The following is a 13,918-nucleotide window of genomic DNA, read 5'->3' on the forward strand; positions in this document are numbered from 1 at the left end:
CTCTGCAACTCCCTGAAAGGAGGTTGGAGCCAGGGGGGGGTTGGGCTCTTTTCCCAGGCAACTCTCAGCAAGACAAGAGGGCAGGGTCTCAAGTTGTGCCAGGGGAGGTTTAGGTTGGAGATGAGAAAGAATTTCTTTCTGGAGAGGGTGATCAGGCATTGGAATGGGCTGCCCAGGGAAGGAGTGGATTCTCCGTGTCTGGAGATCTTTCCAAAGAGCCTGGATGTGGCACTGAGTGCCATGGGCTGGGAACCACGGGGGGAGTGGATCAAGGATTGGACTTGATGAGCTCTGAGGTCCCTTCAAACCCAGCCCATTCTATGATTCTATGAATATAGGAGGGAGGGGGGGTGGGGGGTGCTGAGATGGGGAGGGTCCCCAAAAGCTGCCTGGCTCCTGGGATCTGGGCTCCTCTGCAAGTGAGTGTGGAAGAGCTCAGGGTGCTGAGTGGGTGCAGGGGTGTCTCAGGGAGAGTGCCCAGAGGTTTGGGGGGGCTGGTGGAGGACGGGGGGGGAGCTACTGCAGGATGTGCACAGCCAAATTCTCACAGGAGGGAGAATTCTCACAGGAGGGAGGGTGTTGGTGGCCAAGGGGGTGACAGCATGAAGTGAGGCTGTGGGTGCTGGGTGGCTGTCTGTCTTGGTCCCCGAGCTCGGTGGGTCACCCCAGTTCAAAGTGTCCATGCTCTATGCAGGTGATACTTGGCTGGAGGAGACAGAGGAGACCTCAGTCTTGCTCTGGGATACGGTGGAGGAGACATCTTCATCCCCAAAGGGGTTCTTGCCACAGCAGATTGTGGTGATCATGCAGTTACGGAACTGAAGAGGAGAGAGAAATGGAGAAGGGTGGCACTGGGTGGCACTGGGGGGATGTGCTGGAGGACCCAGAGCCCCCAACCCACAGCCCCCGAGCTTTCTGCAACCCCCAGGATGAGATTCAAGGGCTGATGGGAAACAGCAAGGTGAGCCCAGAGGTGCTGGAAGCCAAGGTAGAGGCTGGCACTGCAGCAGAGAGGGGCTCTCACCTGTTTGTTCATGAGGACGTAGATGATGGGGTTGTAGAGGGAGGAACTCTTGGAGAAGAAGGCAGGCACTGACATGAGCGTGGCAGTGAAGTCTGCTCCCTTGTTGGTGAAGATCCAAAATGCCACCACAGCATAGGGTGTCCAGGCCAGCATGAACCCCAACACCATGAGGATCACCATTCGTGTCACCTCCTTCTCAGCCTTCTGGGTGGTGGCTGATTCCTGCTGCTGGGCAGCTGCCTGAGGGCATGGGGGAGGTGGTGGTGATGGTGAGGGGCATCCTGCAGCTTCTCCCCAACCCTCCAGCCCACCTCCCCTCTCCCAGCCCAGCTTTCCCCCCTCTCTCTCCCTGCCCATCCCTTCCCAGTGTTACCTCTCGGACTTTGCAAATGAGGCGCCCATAGGAGAAGAAGATGACCACCACTGGGATGATGAAGTGGATGACAAACATGTAGAGGACGTAGGACTCGTTGTGGTAGTCAGGGTTGTGGGTGTAGTAGTCGGGGCCACAGGAACACTGCATCCCCTCTGGCATGTATCTGCCAGGGAGAAAGGTTGGGATCTTCACCAGAGGGATAAGGGCAGGGGTTTGACCTGGGGACCAAGTTCCCTGGGGATGGAGGGTGCTGGGAGAGTTTGGGTGAGCTCCTCCTTGGCTTTTCTGCTCCTGGCTCTCCAAGCCATGCTGGAATGTCTTACTTGGGCTCTTTATTTCCTTCCTAGGTGGCTGAGCACTTGCCTGCCAGGAGCCCCCTGTCCTCCCTCTGCAGCTTGAGGGATGCTGAGCAGGTCCCAAAGCTCTGCCTTGGGCTGGCCAAGCTCTTGAGGGCTTTGTCCCCACCATGGATTGGGGAGGGGGGATGAACAGCTCGTGTTTGAAAGGGATCCTGGCTCAAAAGGATGCAGCTCAGGGGTCAAGGAGCAGCTGCCTGAGCTGGGATTCTGATTCAGAGCCGGAGAGGGACCAGCTGGTTGTGCCTCATCACCACTGGATGGGTAAAGGGACTTTACTGCCCCAAAACCACCTCCCAGAGGGCTGGCAGGGGCTTGCTGTGACTCTACAGGGGATGGCAGGAGGGGCTGGAGCTTCAGCAGTAGAGAAATCACCTCCAGCTCCTCCCTTACACTCGGGACAACCTCTGCCTGCTGCACCAGGTCCTGGTCAGGGCTGTGGGGAGCCAGACCTGGAATTCAGCTGCCTGGAGCTGAGTGAGTGGTGCCAGCAGCCAGCAGCATCACCCCTGGGGTTTGGGGGGGGTGTGGTGCCAGCAGCCAGCATCACCCCTGGGTTTTGGTGGGGGTGTGTGGTGCCAGCAGCCAGCAGCATCACCCCTGGGGTTTGGGGGGGATGAGTGGTGCCAGCAGCCAGCAGCATCACCCCTGGGGTTTGGGGGGGATGAGTGGTGCCAGCAGCCAGCAGCATCACCCCTGGGTTTTGGTGGGGGCTTTTTTGGCAGGGGGCTGAAACGTTCTGTACTGCTGGGAGCAGGACAGAAGAGGGGATGAGAGAGGGAAAAAGGGGCTGAGCTCTTCATGGGTGGGCTGAGCTGTGCCCCTTCAACCCCCTCTTTCATTGCAGGCCATAAAGAGAGCACAAAGTGCTGTTGCAGCTGGGGATGCTGAGCTGGTGGCTGCTGGTGGCTTAGGGGCCACCAAACCACGACGTGTCCCAGCCAGGACCCTCTGTCTGCTCTGCTTTGCCTACAGGGAGCCCCGGGGAATGTCCCACCTGAGCCACCAGCACATCTCCTGTCCTGCTGAGCATCCTTTGACTCACCTGGACCAGCCAAAGAGGGGGGGAGCAGCACAGGAGAAGGCCATGACCCAGGTGAAGGCGATGCCCATCATGGCGTGGCTGGCGGAGAAGCGGAAGTTGCCCATGGGCTTGCAGACCACGATGTAACGCTCGATGGCCAGGACAACCAGGGACCAGAGGGCAACCTGGCCTGGGGAAGGGGAGAGAAAGAGAGAGCTGGGGGTGGGAAGGGCTCCTCTGAGGTCTGATCTTCTCTCTGTGGTCTTGTGGTGGTGGTGGAAGGGACCTGAGGTCGGAGATCAACAAAGGGAAAGTGGGGGCTTGTTTAGTTTCTTTGATTTTATATTTTTTTTTTTTCTGGATTAAACTGGGGATTTCCCAGCTGGAAGGTGGGAAAGATGTGGGAGCTGAGGGGAGGGTGTGCCACTGGTGAGGGAGGAGAAGGTAATGGTATTTTTTAATCATTTATAAACCAAGGGGGTGAATCCCACAAAGCTGCCTGATTCCCAGCAGGGATGCTGGATGGATCCCAACCTGGTCATGCCTTAAAATGTGGATTTCATGGATCTTCTGGCAATGTGGGATCAGGGTTTAGGGGTGCAGGGAGGGATGGGATGTTTGTGTGTGTGTTTCTAAGGGATAATGAAACTCCAGGGGGTTGGGAGGGTTCTGTAATCCTGCTGGGATCTGTAACCCCACGCTGGGCTGGGAGCTGCTGGAGACCTCCTGCTTACACCCTGCCTGCTTCCCATCAAACTCCTTTCCTGGTGAGCAGGAAAACAAACTCCCTTCCTCTGTGTTCTCTGCTTGATGCAAGCATTAGAAGGAGAAGGAGCAGTGCCTGGGGACTCATCCATCACAACTGGTGCAGACCCATGGGATCTCCAGACCTGGACACCTTGGTGTGGGTCAGGATCCTCCCTCAGGGCTTTCCTGGAGTATCCATCCCTTGGTTTGCAGATCAGCATCACTGCAGGACTTTGCCCCATTTAGGGAGGAAAAAAAATAAGAACCTGAAGGCCTTGCAGTGGTTCTGGATTTCTGGAGCGAGGCTGAGGGAGTGTTTGTCAGATCCATCACGAGGTGTTGTGTGGGCACGGGGTGCAAGATGTTTTTTCCTTGGTTTGTGTGGGGGCTTTCAGCAGAGGGGAGCAGCAGGGGCTCTGCTGTCCCTGAAGAACCAAACAAGGGAGCTCCCAAGGGCACCCAAATCCTCTGCAACTGGGACAAAAGCTGCTGCAAAGGGGCTGTGCCCCAACTCTGCATCCTCTGAGCTCCCTCAGAGCTCCCACATTTTCCTTCTACCTCCCCCCCAGAGCAGGTGGGACCCCTCTCCACCTCCCCTTCTGCAGGGTTGCTCTCCCAAGGGATCTCCCTGAATCCTCCCAAGAGCTTCACCTTTTTCCCCCCAAAAAGAGAAGCTTTTTTTGGCTATGATGCTTCCCCTTCACACGGGGACAGTTTGAGGTCACCCCCAGCAGATCCCCATGGGTCGTGCAACCTCAACCCAGGCTTGAGCCTGCAAACAAAGATCCCTCCTGGTGCTGTGATGTTTCTCAGCACCAAAACCCAAGAAAAGTCTCAACCTCTCCATCTTCCACCCTCAGGATCCTGCTCGCCGGGCCCAGCCCCACCACAACCACCCGAGATGCTTCCCGGGGGAACCTCCGTGGTGTTGGGCTGGAATTGGGCTCCTCAAACCCTGCAGAAAGAAGACCCAACCTTCCCCCCAACCCCAACCCTTACCTCCCAGGGTGGCAAAGAAGCCTTCCACGGCACAACCGATGGGGCCAAAGACGAAGTACCCGTTCCAGGCTGTGTAGAAGGTGACGGTGAAGCCAAAACAAGCCATGAAGAGATCGGCCACTGCCAAGTTGACCAAGATGTAGTTGAGTGGTTGTCGGAGCTTCTTGTGTTTGAAGGTGACCAGGAGGGTGAGGAGGTTGATGGGCAAACCCGTGGAGATGAGGAAGAAGATGTAGCAGCACACCAGGCGGTATTTCCAGGGCTCGGCCAGGTAGTACTGGGGGTACTCAAAGGGGCTCCTCACCACCCCTGTTTTGTTGGACATAGGCACATAAAAGTTGATACCTTCTGTCCCGTTCATCCTGCCAAAGTTGGGGCAGCTGCTTTGCTTTTAGATTTTTTTTTCTCAGGGTGTGTGTGGATATTTTTAATTATTTTTTTTTTCCAACCTCGGCTTAAAAAGAGAAAAAAAAAATAAAAAAGGAAATATCTAACTAAAAGACCCTCAAAAAAAAAATAAAAATGGAATTAATGCTAGAAGGAATGGAATTAATCCCCAGCAGCAAGGGGATGGGAGGTGGTGTGCTGCCCCAGGGGGCTGGAGATGCCCCCATGCCCGGGGAGGTTTTATACCCTTGGGCTTCCTCAAGGGGGGGAGGTTGGATTAGGGGCTCAGATAACTTTGTATGACAAGGGCAACGGGATTGAGAGGGGCTGATGGTTTAAGTACCCTCTAAGCAGCCAGTTGGCCCCAAAACCTGCATTAAAGCGTATTAATTGCCATTAAGGGTTTAATATTGTTTAAGGAGTTGTGGGGAGGGGGGGAAAGAAGGAAGGGATGGGGTGGGGAGTGCTTGGGAAAAGGGGCAAAGGCAGGAGGGTGGTGAGATGGGGAGTTTGGGGTGATGGGTGGGTGGGTGACAGCTCTGGGGGGTCCCTGGGTGGCTGATGGGTTCCTTGGGGGGTGTTTGGGGGTGCCCCAGGGAGGAAGATGGGACCAAGGTGTGGGTGTCCCTTTGCCTGTTCCATGTGGGTGCTTCCTGGTGATTCCATCATGGAGCAAAACCAGGGCTGGGCAGAAGCAGGAGGAGAAGCCACTTCCCATAAAAAGGCTGCAATTTTGGTGAAGATTTTCAGGGTTGGGTCTCTTGGCTGTGTTATATCCTGAATCATTCCCTTTGGTTGTGCAAAGGATTAGGAATTTCTGCCTCCTCTGCTCACTGGGCTGCAGGATATCCATCACTCAGCTGATCCTCCAGGGATCCCTCCAGGATGGATGAGTGGAGCAGGGCCAGCTCTGGGGTCCCTGTCCCCCCAGGAGCTCCTGGTGCCTCTTTCCCACCCCAGTGCCAGCAAGTGGGACCCTAAGTTGAGCTCCAGCTTTGCAGGGATTAATTATTAATTAATTAATAATATCCAGAGCTCTGAACCATCCTGACCAAGGGCCAATCCTTTGCTGGAGAAGCTGCACCTGGGGAGGGGAAGGTGAAGCACCAGAGGTGCTGATGTCCTGAAATCCCTCCAGGGACAGTGCAGAAAACCCAACACCAGCCTGGAGAGCAAACAGGAGGAATTAGTAAGGAGGAATGAAGCTCCTCCTGGTCCCTTTGGGATGTGGGATCACCATTCCAACATGCATGAGACTGGGAGAACCTCCTCAATAGGGTCAGTTCCAGCTTGGAACACCAATGCTCCATCCCAAGCTCTTTTTTTCCCATATTTTCCTTCGGGGTCATGGGTGCTGCTTCTCCAGGAGAACTGCCTAAGGCGTCTTAGGGAAGTTCTTCCATTAATCTCTGACCTGTGGTGGTGTTAATGGCCCTGATCTGTTAATGCCCTAAGCTCTTCCCCACAGCTGCCCTCTGCCAAGAGGAGGTGGGTGGAAAAAGTCAAGGCTGTTCTGCTGGAATTGAGGTCTCCTTCAAGCCTGGAATGTCTTGGAGCTGGAGGGCAGGAAGGCTCTGGAGGGGGGGGGGGGAAGGGTGGGATGGATGATGTCCAGAACACTGAGCTGAACTAGGACATGGGGACAAGAAGTGGGTCACAGCAGCCTCAGGTGGCCTGGGACAAGAGGTCCCTATGGGTCCCACAGGTGTGGAATTCCCAAAGGTTTTTCCAGTTTGTCCACAAGGTCCTCCTTGAAGGGAACAGTTTGTTGTGAAGTCCCATAGCCCTCCTTCTCCCAAAGCTTTCCCTGGAGGTATCTGATGCTTTTCCTGACCATGGCCAGACCTCTGGACATGCAAAACTTGTGCTTATTTTATGCAGAATTCCTTGAGTGTTCAAGGCAAACCAAACACTTCCCAGCAGAGCATCTCAATTCCACCGTGTCCCTCCCAGCTTCCATGGCAGGAAGCAACATTTTTCAGCTAAAAGATTTCCCTCTGAACCCCTTTCAAAAGACTTTGGACCTTGCTGTCAGGGCCAGAAACATCCCTGAAGCCCCAGAGCTTCTCCAAGGTTCTCTGTAGGAACGTGGTTGTCTCCTGGGAAAATTAATTTTCATCTCCCAAAAAGTAATTTTCACCTCCAGTCTCTGTGAACCTTTCTGCCACATCCTGGCAGTGTCCCAGCTTCTCCTGGAGTGTAAAGAGTTGTGCAAATGAGGCAGAGCTGTGGGGAGAAGAGGTGAAATGCCTCTTTTGGGTGGTAGAAGGGTTTTCTAACTGTTTTTTTTAAATCACTGCAAACCCTCCATGCTCTCTCTTCCAGCTGTTGGCTTCATCCAGGGGACCCAGAAACCTTTCAGACAGAGGATTTACCAACAACTTGACCAAGAAGACTTTCATCTGACCTTCAACTACATCTGGAGCAGAGTATTTCCCATTTTTTGGGAGCTGGCTGTGGATCAGGTGAGCCCCAATCCCCTCAGTGGTGCTGGCAGGGGGGTGATGGATTTAGAGCTCTTTGCAGGTCAGAAGCAATGCCCAGGGCCTCAAATAAACTCAGCAGAAGAAAATGACACCAGAGAGGATAGCTGGGTCCTCCAGGACATGTCCTGAATGCAACCTCAGTTCCTCTCTGTGTCTCTGTCACAGAAATGGAAAGTGATGGTTTTAATTTGGTGTCTCTTAGCAGGGGCACTTCATGGGCTGTGGCCCAGGGAGCTCTCAATTGGTTTCCATGCTGGCTCTGACTAAGATGGCAACAGAAATTCAGGCCCTGTTTCATAGGAGACTTGCTTCTTTCTTTGTGTTTCTCCTTAGGCAAAGGATGGGTTTTCTTCCCTTTTATTTAATTTTTTTTTTTTTTTAATTCTGCTTTGCTGAGCTCTTGGAGATGAGATTGTTTCCTTTTCATTGTTTGTCAGCACATTGCGTGACGGAGCCCTGAGCTGCTCTGGGCTTTCCTGTCCCCTCTACTGCAAGAAATGATAATTATAATCAAATAAGTAACTTGCAGGGAGCTGATAGGCTTGGTTCACTGGGCTGGAGGGACAGGCAGAGCAAACCATGTGGATGTGCTGGAAGTCAGAGGGTTTCCAGGGGCCTCTCCTCACCCCTGCCCAAAGCTCTGCTGGTGTTGGGCAAAAGCAGGGGAGCAGCTCACCCAAGGGCATGCAGGGCATGACTTGCAGAGAAAGGGCAGAGAAATGCAAGATAAATCAGTCAGGAAGAAAAAAAAAAATGTGGTTTTCAATTCTCCTGGTGGACAGGGTCAGGAACCTGAGCTGTGGGCACCACAATGCAGAATGCAAAAAGGTGCTGAGCTCCTGCTCGTGGTTTTTGGCTGGTTTGGGAATGTGCTGCCCTTCTGGCAGGGTTCATCCCACCCTGGTGGGCAGAAGAAGAGGGGAGGAAGGTGCAAATCTTGCTCCTGGTACCTCTGGCTGGCCTGGGAAGCCCCTGGTTTCCCCTATCAGATCGCAGCCACCCCTGGGCACTGTGCTGAGCCCCTTAATGCCGGGCTTGGGAGCTCCCTCACCAGGAAAGGGGCTAAAGAAAGATAAAGCCAGAGCGTTCTAGAGACCATATGGAGGGGAAGAAAACCCTTTTTATCCTGTAATTGGATTCGTTCCCAGCAGAGGTGAGGCTGAGTGGAGCTGACAGGTGGTGATGGACGAGGCTCTGCCAGGCGCCCCGTCCAAAGCAGGATGTGTGTGCACAAACTTGTAGATCAATCCATTAGAGTGGATCAAATAGATTTAAATGTGTGGCAGGGAGAAGGAGGACACAGATGTATTTACACTTTGGGGCTCTGGCCCGTTCTTCCCCCCAGCAGGGATTAATTCAGCTCCCAGGAGCCAGCCGTGCCCTCTGCTGGGGCTGCCTGCCTGCTGCTCCTTTTCCACATCCATCCAGAGCAAGGAGCTTTGTGCCAGCAACTTGCTTTTTTCCCCCAAAATAAAGGTGAGGAGAAGCCTCTCTCCTGCCTGACTTGCACCCACAGGCTTTGGGCAGGAGGAATCCCAGCTGCTGTTTTCCATGCTGGTTCCATCCTGGCTCCTTCTCCAGGTTCTCCCCACCAGCTCAGCCTCCCAGGGGGTGGATTCACCAGAGCCAGAAGGTGAAATCTTCACCACTGCCAACATCATCTCCTCTTCGTGGCATTCCCCAGCAAGCAGGTCCCTGTCACCTCCCAGGCTTTGCCTCCTCTTGCTGCTCCAGGTCCCATCCCTGCGAGCACCGGAGGATTTCCTTGGGGAGAGAGAAAAAAAAAGAAAATAAATATATATATATATATATATATAAATCTTTGGAACCTGTTTTCTTGCCAAGGAGCTGAGCAATCCTTGCTCAGCTGTGAACCTGCACCACTCCTTGTGGTGCTGTCAACACTTCTAAGTGAGTGACAAACCTGGGCTGTTGTCACAAGAAGGGTCCCAGTGGCCACAAGGTGAGCAGCCAGCACAGCCCCAGCACCTTCACTGGGGCTCTTGGCAACTCTGCCAGGCAGCAAAGCAGCCCCTGAGGAGGGGGATGGCCAAGGCTAGGGAGAAAAAGAGGCTGTTTGCTCCTGTCAGTCCCTTGCTGGATTTTATTCTGGGTTTTTGGGGCTATTTCAGGCAGGAGGTAACAGGGAGAGCTGGGAGTCAGGGAGCTCTCTCCACCTCTTCAAGCTCTGCTTTGCTCAATCCGTGGCAGGTGCTTGGCTGCAAAATCAGAGAAGCAAAAATAAAATAAAATAAAAAAAAAAAGCAGCTTTCATTCAGTTCCTGAGGGATGTAAGAGCTCAGCATCATCACCTTCATTCTCTGTGCCCAGCAGTGCCTGCCATGGCCCAGCAGCCAGCAGAGGTGGTTTGGGCAAACAGAAATAATCCAGCTCTTTTATGTTTAATTTGTAAATCTCATCTGAAGTTGAACCCTGTTCTTCCTGAGGGCCTTATTGTGGATGCTCACAGCCCTCTGCCACGATGCTTTATAGATGCTGCTTTGTTTTGTCATAACTGGGTCAATTTATTTAATTTTTTTTTTTTTTCCCCCCCCATTTCTAGTGCAGAGCCTTTGGTTTTCTCTGTGGAAGCCTGGAGACTGCTGTGACACAGCCAGCTGGGTTATAATCTTTTGGGAAAGAGTGCAGAGGAAATTAGGGGTTTGCTTGCTTGCTTCTTTTCCCCTTCCAGCAGAGCTGTTCCCTGGTGCTGGGCTGAGCTGGCTCCGTGCTCCAATGTCCCTAGAGGATCTCAGCTCCCAGAAAAGCCACATCCTGGTGGTCCTTTGAGTCCCCCAGGGAGCAGCCCTCGTGTCACTGCCCTGGCTACACACTGAAAAGCCCCATCCCCTGCCACATGGCCCATTTTGAAGCCCTCCTTCCTCTTGGGTGTCCTGCCCTGCAATTCATTTTTTTTTTTTTTTGCCCATTTCTTGCTGTCCCTACATCAAAGCCTTTTAGCTGAGGGGATTTGCTCCAGCCCAAACGTGTCCTTTCTCTCCCTTTGCCCTTCATCCTGTAATTGGATTCATTCCTTCCAGCCAGCCCACCTCAGGCTTCTCCCCATCCCTTTATGTAACGATGCTGGCTCTGGGCTCTGCTGCTGGGGCTTGACCTGCAGCTGCTGAAGCCAGAGGAGAGGTTTGTACCCATTTTTCTTCCACGTTGTATCCCACATCCCTCCAAGGACCCTTTTCCTCTGCACTTCTTGCTCCCTCCAGCCTCTGCATCCCTCCTGCAGTGGTTTCATCTCTGCACCAACCCCCTGAGCACGTTGTCAGGAGAGGGGAGAAATGTCCCACACGGAGGAGCAAAGCAGTGGCAGGATTTTCTAGGCAAATTATTGATTTTTTTTATTATTATTTTTTTTCTCCACTCCTTTCATTATCACTTATTCTCCTTGATTTGCAGTATTTACAGTTTAACTCTCTCAAGCATGTGTGATGGAGAGGCTTTCACTGAGGGTGCTGTTCATCCCCTAAGTGAAATATCCATGGCTTAACTGGGCATTTTATCAAATTTGAGTCCTCTGCTGGAATCAGACTTGGCTGGGGAGGCTCAGATGGCTCTGCAGATCATTCTGCTCTTCCCTGAGTTTTTTAATTTCATTTGCCAGGCCCCACATCCCAGCTGGGCTGGGTGTGCTGCTCTGGTTCTTGCTAATCACCACATTTTTCCCCTAAGAAACCCTCACCTGGGAGGACAACAACATGAGTGCTGTCTCCTTTTCACCCTGACTGTACCTGAGCCTCTTTCTTTGGTGAATGGGTGCCCTGAAAGGCTGAAATGAAAGAAATCAGCAGGAATTTGGTGCAGGTAAAGTCCTGTTAAGTGCTAAGGGTTTCTGGGATGAGAAGGTGAGAATGGAAGCCCTGCTAAATCCTGGGCAAGCAGCACCATCCAGCCCATGGATCAGGAAACCTCTTGGGAGCTGGCACAGGCTGCCTTTTCCTGCTACAGTTCTCCAGAGACAAAACCTACAATTCCTGGAGCTTGGATCCTGAGTGCTCTGACCTCCCCTGCCCAGCAAACCCAGTGCACACCAGTGCTTTCTGGTGTGGGATGGGGTCACCTGCAAACCTCAGCTGCAGTGGGGGGCACAGGGCTGAGCTGGGAGCAAGAGCATCATCATCATCCATCCCCCTCCTGCTGCTCTGACAGCAAAGCAACCACTGGATGCCCTTCTTTGGGTTTTCTTTTCTTTTTTTGCCATGTTTAACCTGGTGTGGTTTGAGCCAGGAAGAGTAGAGGGGGGGGGGTAAGAGGAGGTAATAAGAAAAGAAAAAGAAAAAGGTACCTGGGGTGTGTGAAGGTGAAATTGCTCTTTCCTCAAATCTGTTCCCTGGGAGGGGGGCAAGGAGCTCATTTTCTGAACTGCAAAGGGATTTCTCTGCCTCAGAGCCTCAAGCCAGATGGGGATTGACAGGTGGAGGCAGAGGGATGGGAAGAAAGAGCAGCCTCTGACACTCCATGAAACTGCATTTTTCTTCCATTCCTAAAGAGACTCTGGAGCCTTTAAAGTGAAAATCTGGTATTTTGGTTTTGAAAACCAAAATGGAAATAGCTGAGCTGCATCCCATCTTCTTTTCTCACCTCCTCTCCTTTCTCTCTATGCCTGTTCCAGATCAGGAAGGGAATGGCAAAGGAGTGACCAAAAATAGAGAAAAACAAAGCAATGAAACGTTTTGATCTTTTTTGTTTTGCTTTGTTTCTTTCTGAAGTGTCTATAAATTTTTATAAGGGGTTTAGAGGAAAAAAAGGAGTTTTTAATTATTACTTTTTCACTTATTTAATTCCAATGGAAGATGATTTGTAGGGGACAGAACACTTCAGTAGGTGTCTGTCTCCACATCCCTCCAGGCTGTGTCCAGACCCCTCTGCTTTCCTCTTTCTTCTGCCTTTCCACCTTTCCATGGAGAAGCTGAGGCAGCAGACAGCATTTCCTGGTGTCCCCAGTTTTGGGGTGTCCAGCTCACTGAATTTCCAGAGAGTTTCTTTGGCATTATGGGGTGTAGCACTTATCTGTAAAGCTTTCAATGCCTGTGGGAAGCTCTTGCAGGTTCCTTGCAGAGCCCGAGGAGCTGCTGAAGATGCAAATCATCAGGATGCTGCTGGAGATGAGGCTGCTGGAAAGATGCTGCTCCCTCTGGGGTCTCCTGGAGATGTTGGAGCTGCAGAGCATTGCACTGAGATCCCTGCTGCTGGAAGCTTGGGATGCTCCCAACCTTCTGCTGCTCATCCAAACCTTCAGCTCCATCCCTGTGCCTGAGCTGCTCCCTGGCAAGAAGAAGAGGCTCTGGGTTGGCTGTAAGGAACTGGGAAGAGTGGGAAGAAAGAGAAAGGGGGTGAGAGAAATTCCCCATGGATTTATGAGATCATTGTTTGGGGCTGGAAGCAGGAGGGTGACCCGGGTTGGGGAGTCAGCAGGAGTTAAATCCTTGCTCTTGCTTCTCACCCAGCCCTGGCTCTGCAGCTGGGAGTGGGGGTGATTTCCACCCCCCCCGAGCAGAGAGGAGAAATCCAAGTGGGTGCCAAAGGAAGCGTGGGGAGGGGGAAGTCTGCACCCTTAAAATATTGATGCTGCAAATGAACATGTGTTTTAGAGGCTGTGATTCTTCAAATATTTATCTAGCATTAATATCTCCAAAACCACATTAAAATTTGCCACTGGTGCTTTATTCATTAGGAACGTTCAAGCAGCCCCAGAGAGCAGTGCTAAATCTGTTACCATGCAGAGACAGCAGCTGGAAGATTGTGCCTGGGCTGGGAGAAAAAAAAAATAATCTTTTTTTGCTCTCTTTTTGCTCCTAACTCCAAAGCAGGGAGGTAGAAATGAACTCCTTGTCACTGCAACAGGGGCTGTGTGACTGCAGCCCCTCAGTTCAGCAGAGCACAGGCCAGGATTTGGACTGAAAAACAATAAAAGTGAAAAATAATTTAAAATAAAGCAAGAAATAATTTAAAGTAGGTGGGCTGAGGCAAGAATTCCACGTAGCCACAGAGAAGGGGGAAGAACTGGGGCTGGAGGATGTTTTTTTCCAAGCCTGATGGCTGCTGGGGGGGCTCGAGGAGCAAACTGGATGTGCCCAAAGCCAAATCCTCTCTTTTCTTGTGTGCCAGCCCCATCCAAGGAATTTCTTGGATACGGGGGAGCAGAGGGTGATTTGGGCCACGGGTGGCTCTCAGGGCTCTTGTTCCAGTTCTGGTAGCTGGAAGCTTTGCCAGGGACACCCCAGTGCCTGCCCAGGAGGCAGATGGAGCAGCAGTGTGGGATTTAGGTCCCTGCCTGCTCTCTGCCTCTGCCTGGGGCTAAAATTCAGCTTCAGGCACAGCTTGCCTTCTGTCTGCTGCTGGGCTGCAACCCCACTTGCCAAAACACCCCGAGCACCAGGGAAACAAATGCTCAGTGGCACTGGCACAAGGAGCTCATTTCCCCTTGGTTCCTTGACACTGGAATTGATGCAGGGTGTAATGGACTGTTCTGCTCCTGCCAGTTTCCTCTTCAAATTACTCCCAATT

At 52.4% G+C, this 13,918-nt stretch overlaps 1 protein-coding gene across 1 annotated transcript; it reads right to left on the reverse strand.

Moving 5' to 3' along the window:
- Positions 1-664: 664 nt before the first annotated feature.
- Positions 665-5,008, reverse strand: LOC103533559 (green-sensitive opsin). The gene is made up of 5 exons (XM_030465392.1): positions 4,527-5,008; positions 2,802-2,970; positions 1,398-1,563; positions 1,025-1,264; positions 665-818 (listed from the first exon to the last, which is right to left on the reverse strand). Exons 1-5 carry the CDS (start codon positions 4,885-4,887, stop codon positions 687-689), a joined length of 1,068 nt encoding a protein of 355 aa, XP_030321252.1. The 5' UTR covers positions 4,888-5,008; the 3' UTR covers positions 665-686.
- Between the last annotated feature and the right edge of the window lie 8,910 nt (positions 5,009-13,918).

This window comes from Calypte anna, chromosome 26 (assembly GCF_003957555.1).
Source record: "Calypte anna isolate BGI_N300 chromosome 26, bCalAnn1_v1.p, whole genome shotgun sequence".
NCBI lineage: Eukaryota > Metazoa > Chordata > Aves > Apodiformes > Trochilidae > Calypte > Calypte anna.

What these genes read in the sequence shown, in the direction of transcription:
- LOC103533559 (XM_030465392.1), bottom strand. Translation starts at nt 4,887, where the DNA reads ATGAACGGGACAGAAGGTATCAACTTTTATGTGCCTATGTCCAACAAA. An exon ending in CCCCTCTTTGGCTGGTCCAG is followed by an intron (nt 1,564 to 2,801) that starts GTGAGTCAAAGG and finishes TCTCCCTGGCAG; the next exon opens with ATACATGCCAGAGGGGATGC. An exon ending in TCATTTGCAAAGTCCGAGAG is followed by an intron (nt 1,265 to 1,397) that starts GTAACACTGGGA and finishes CCATGCCCTCAG; the next exon opens with GCAGCTGCCCAGCAGCAGGA.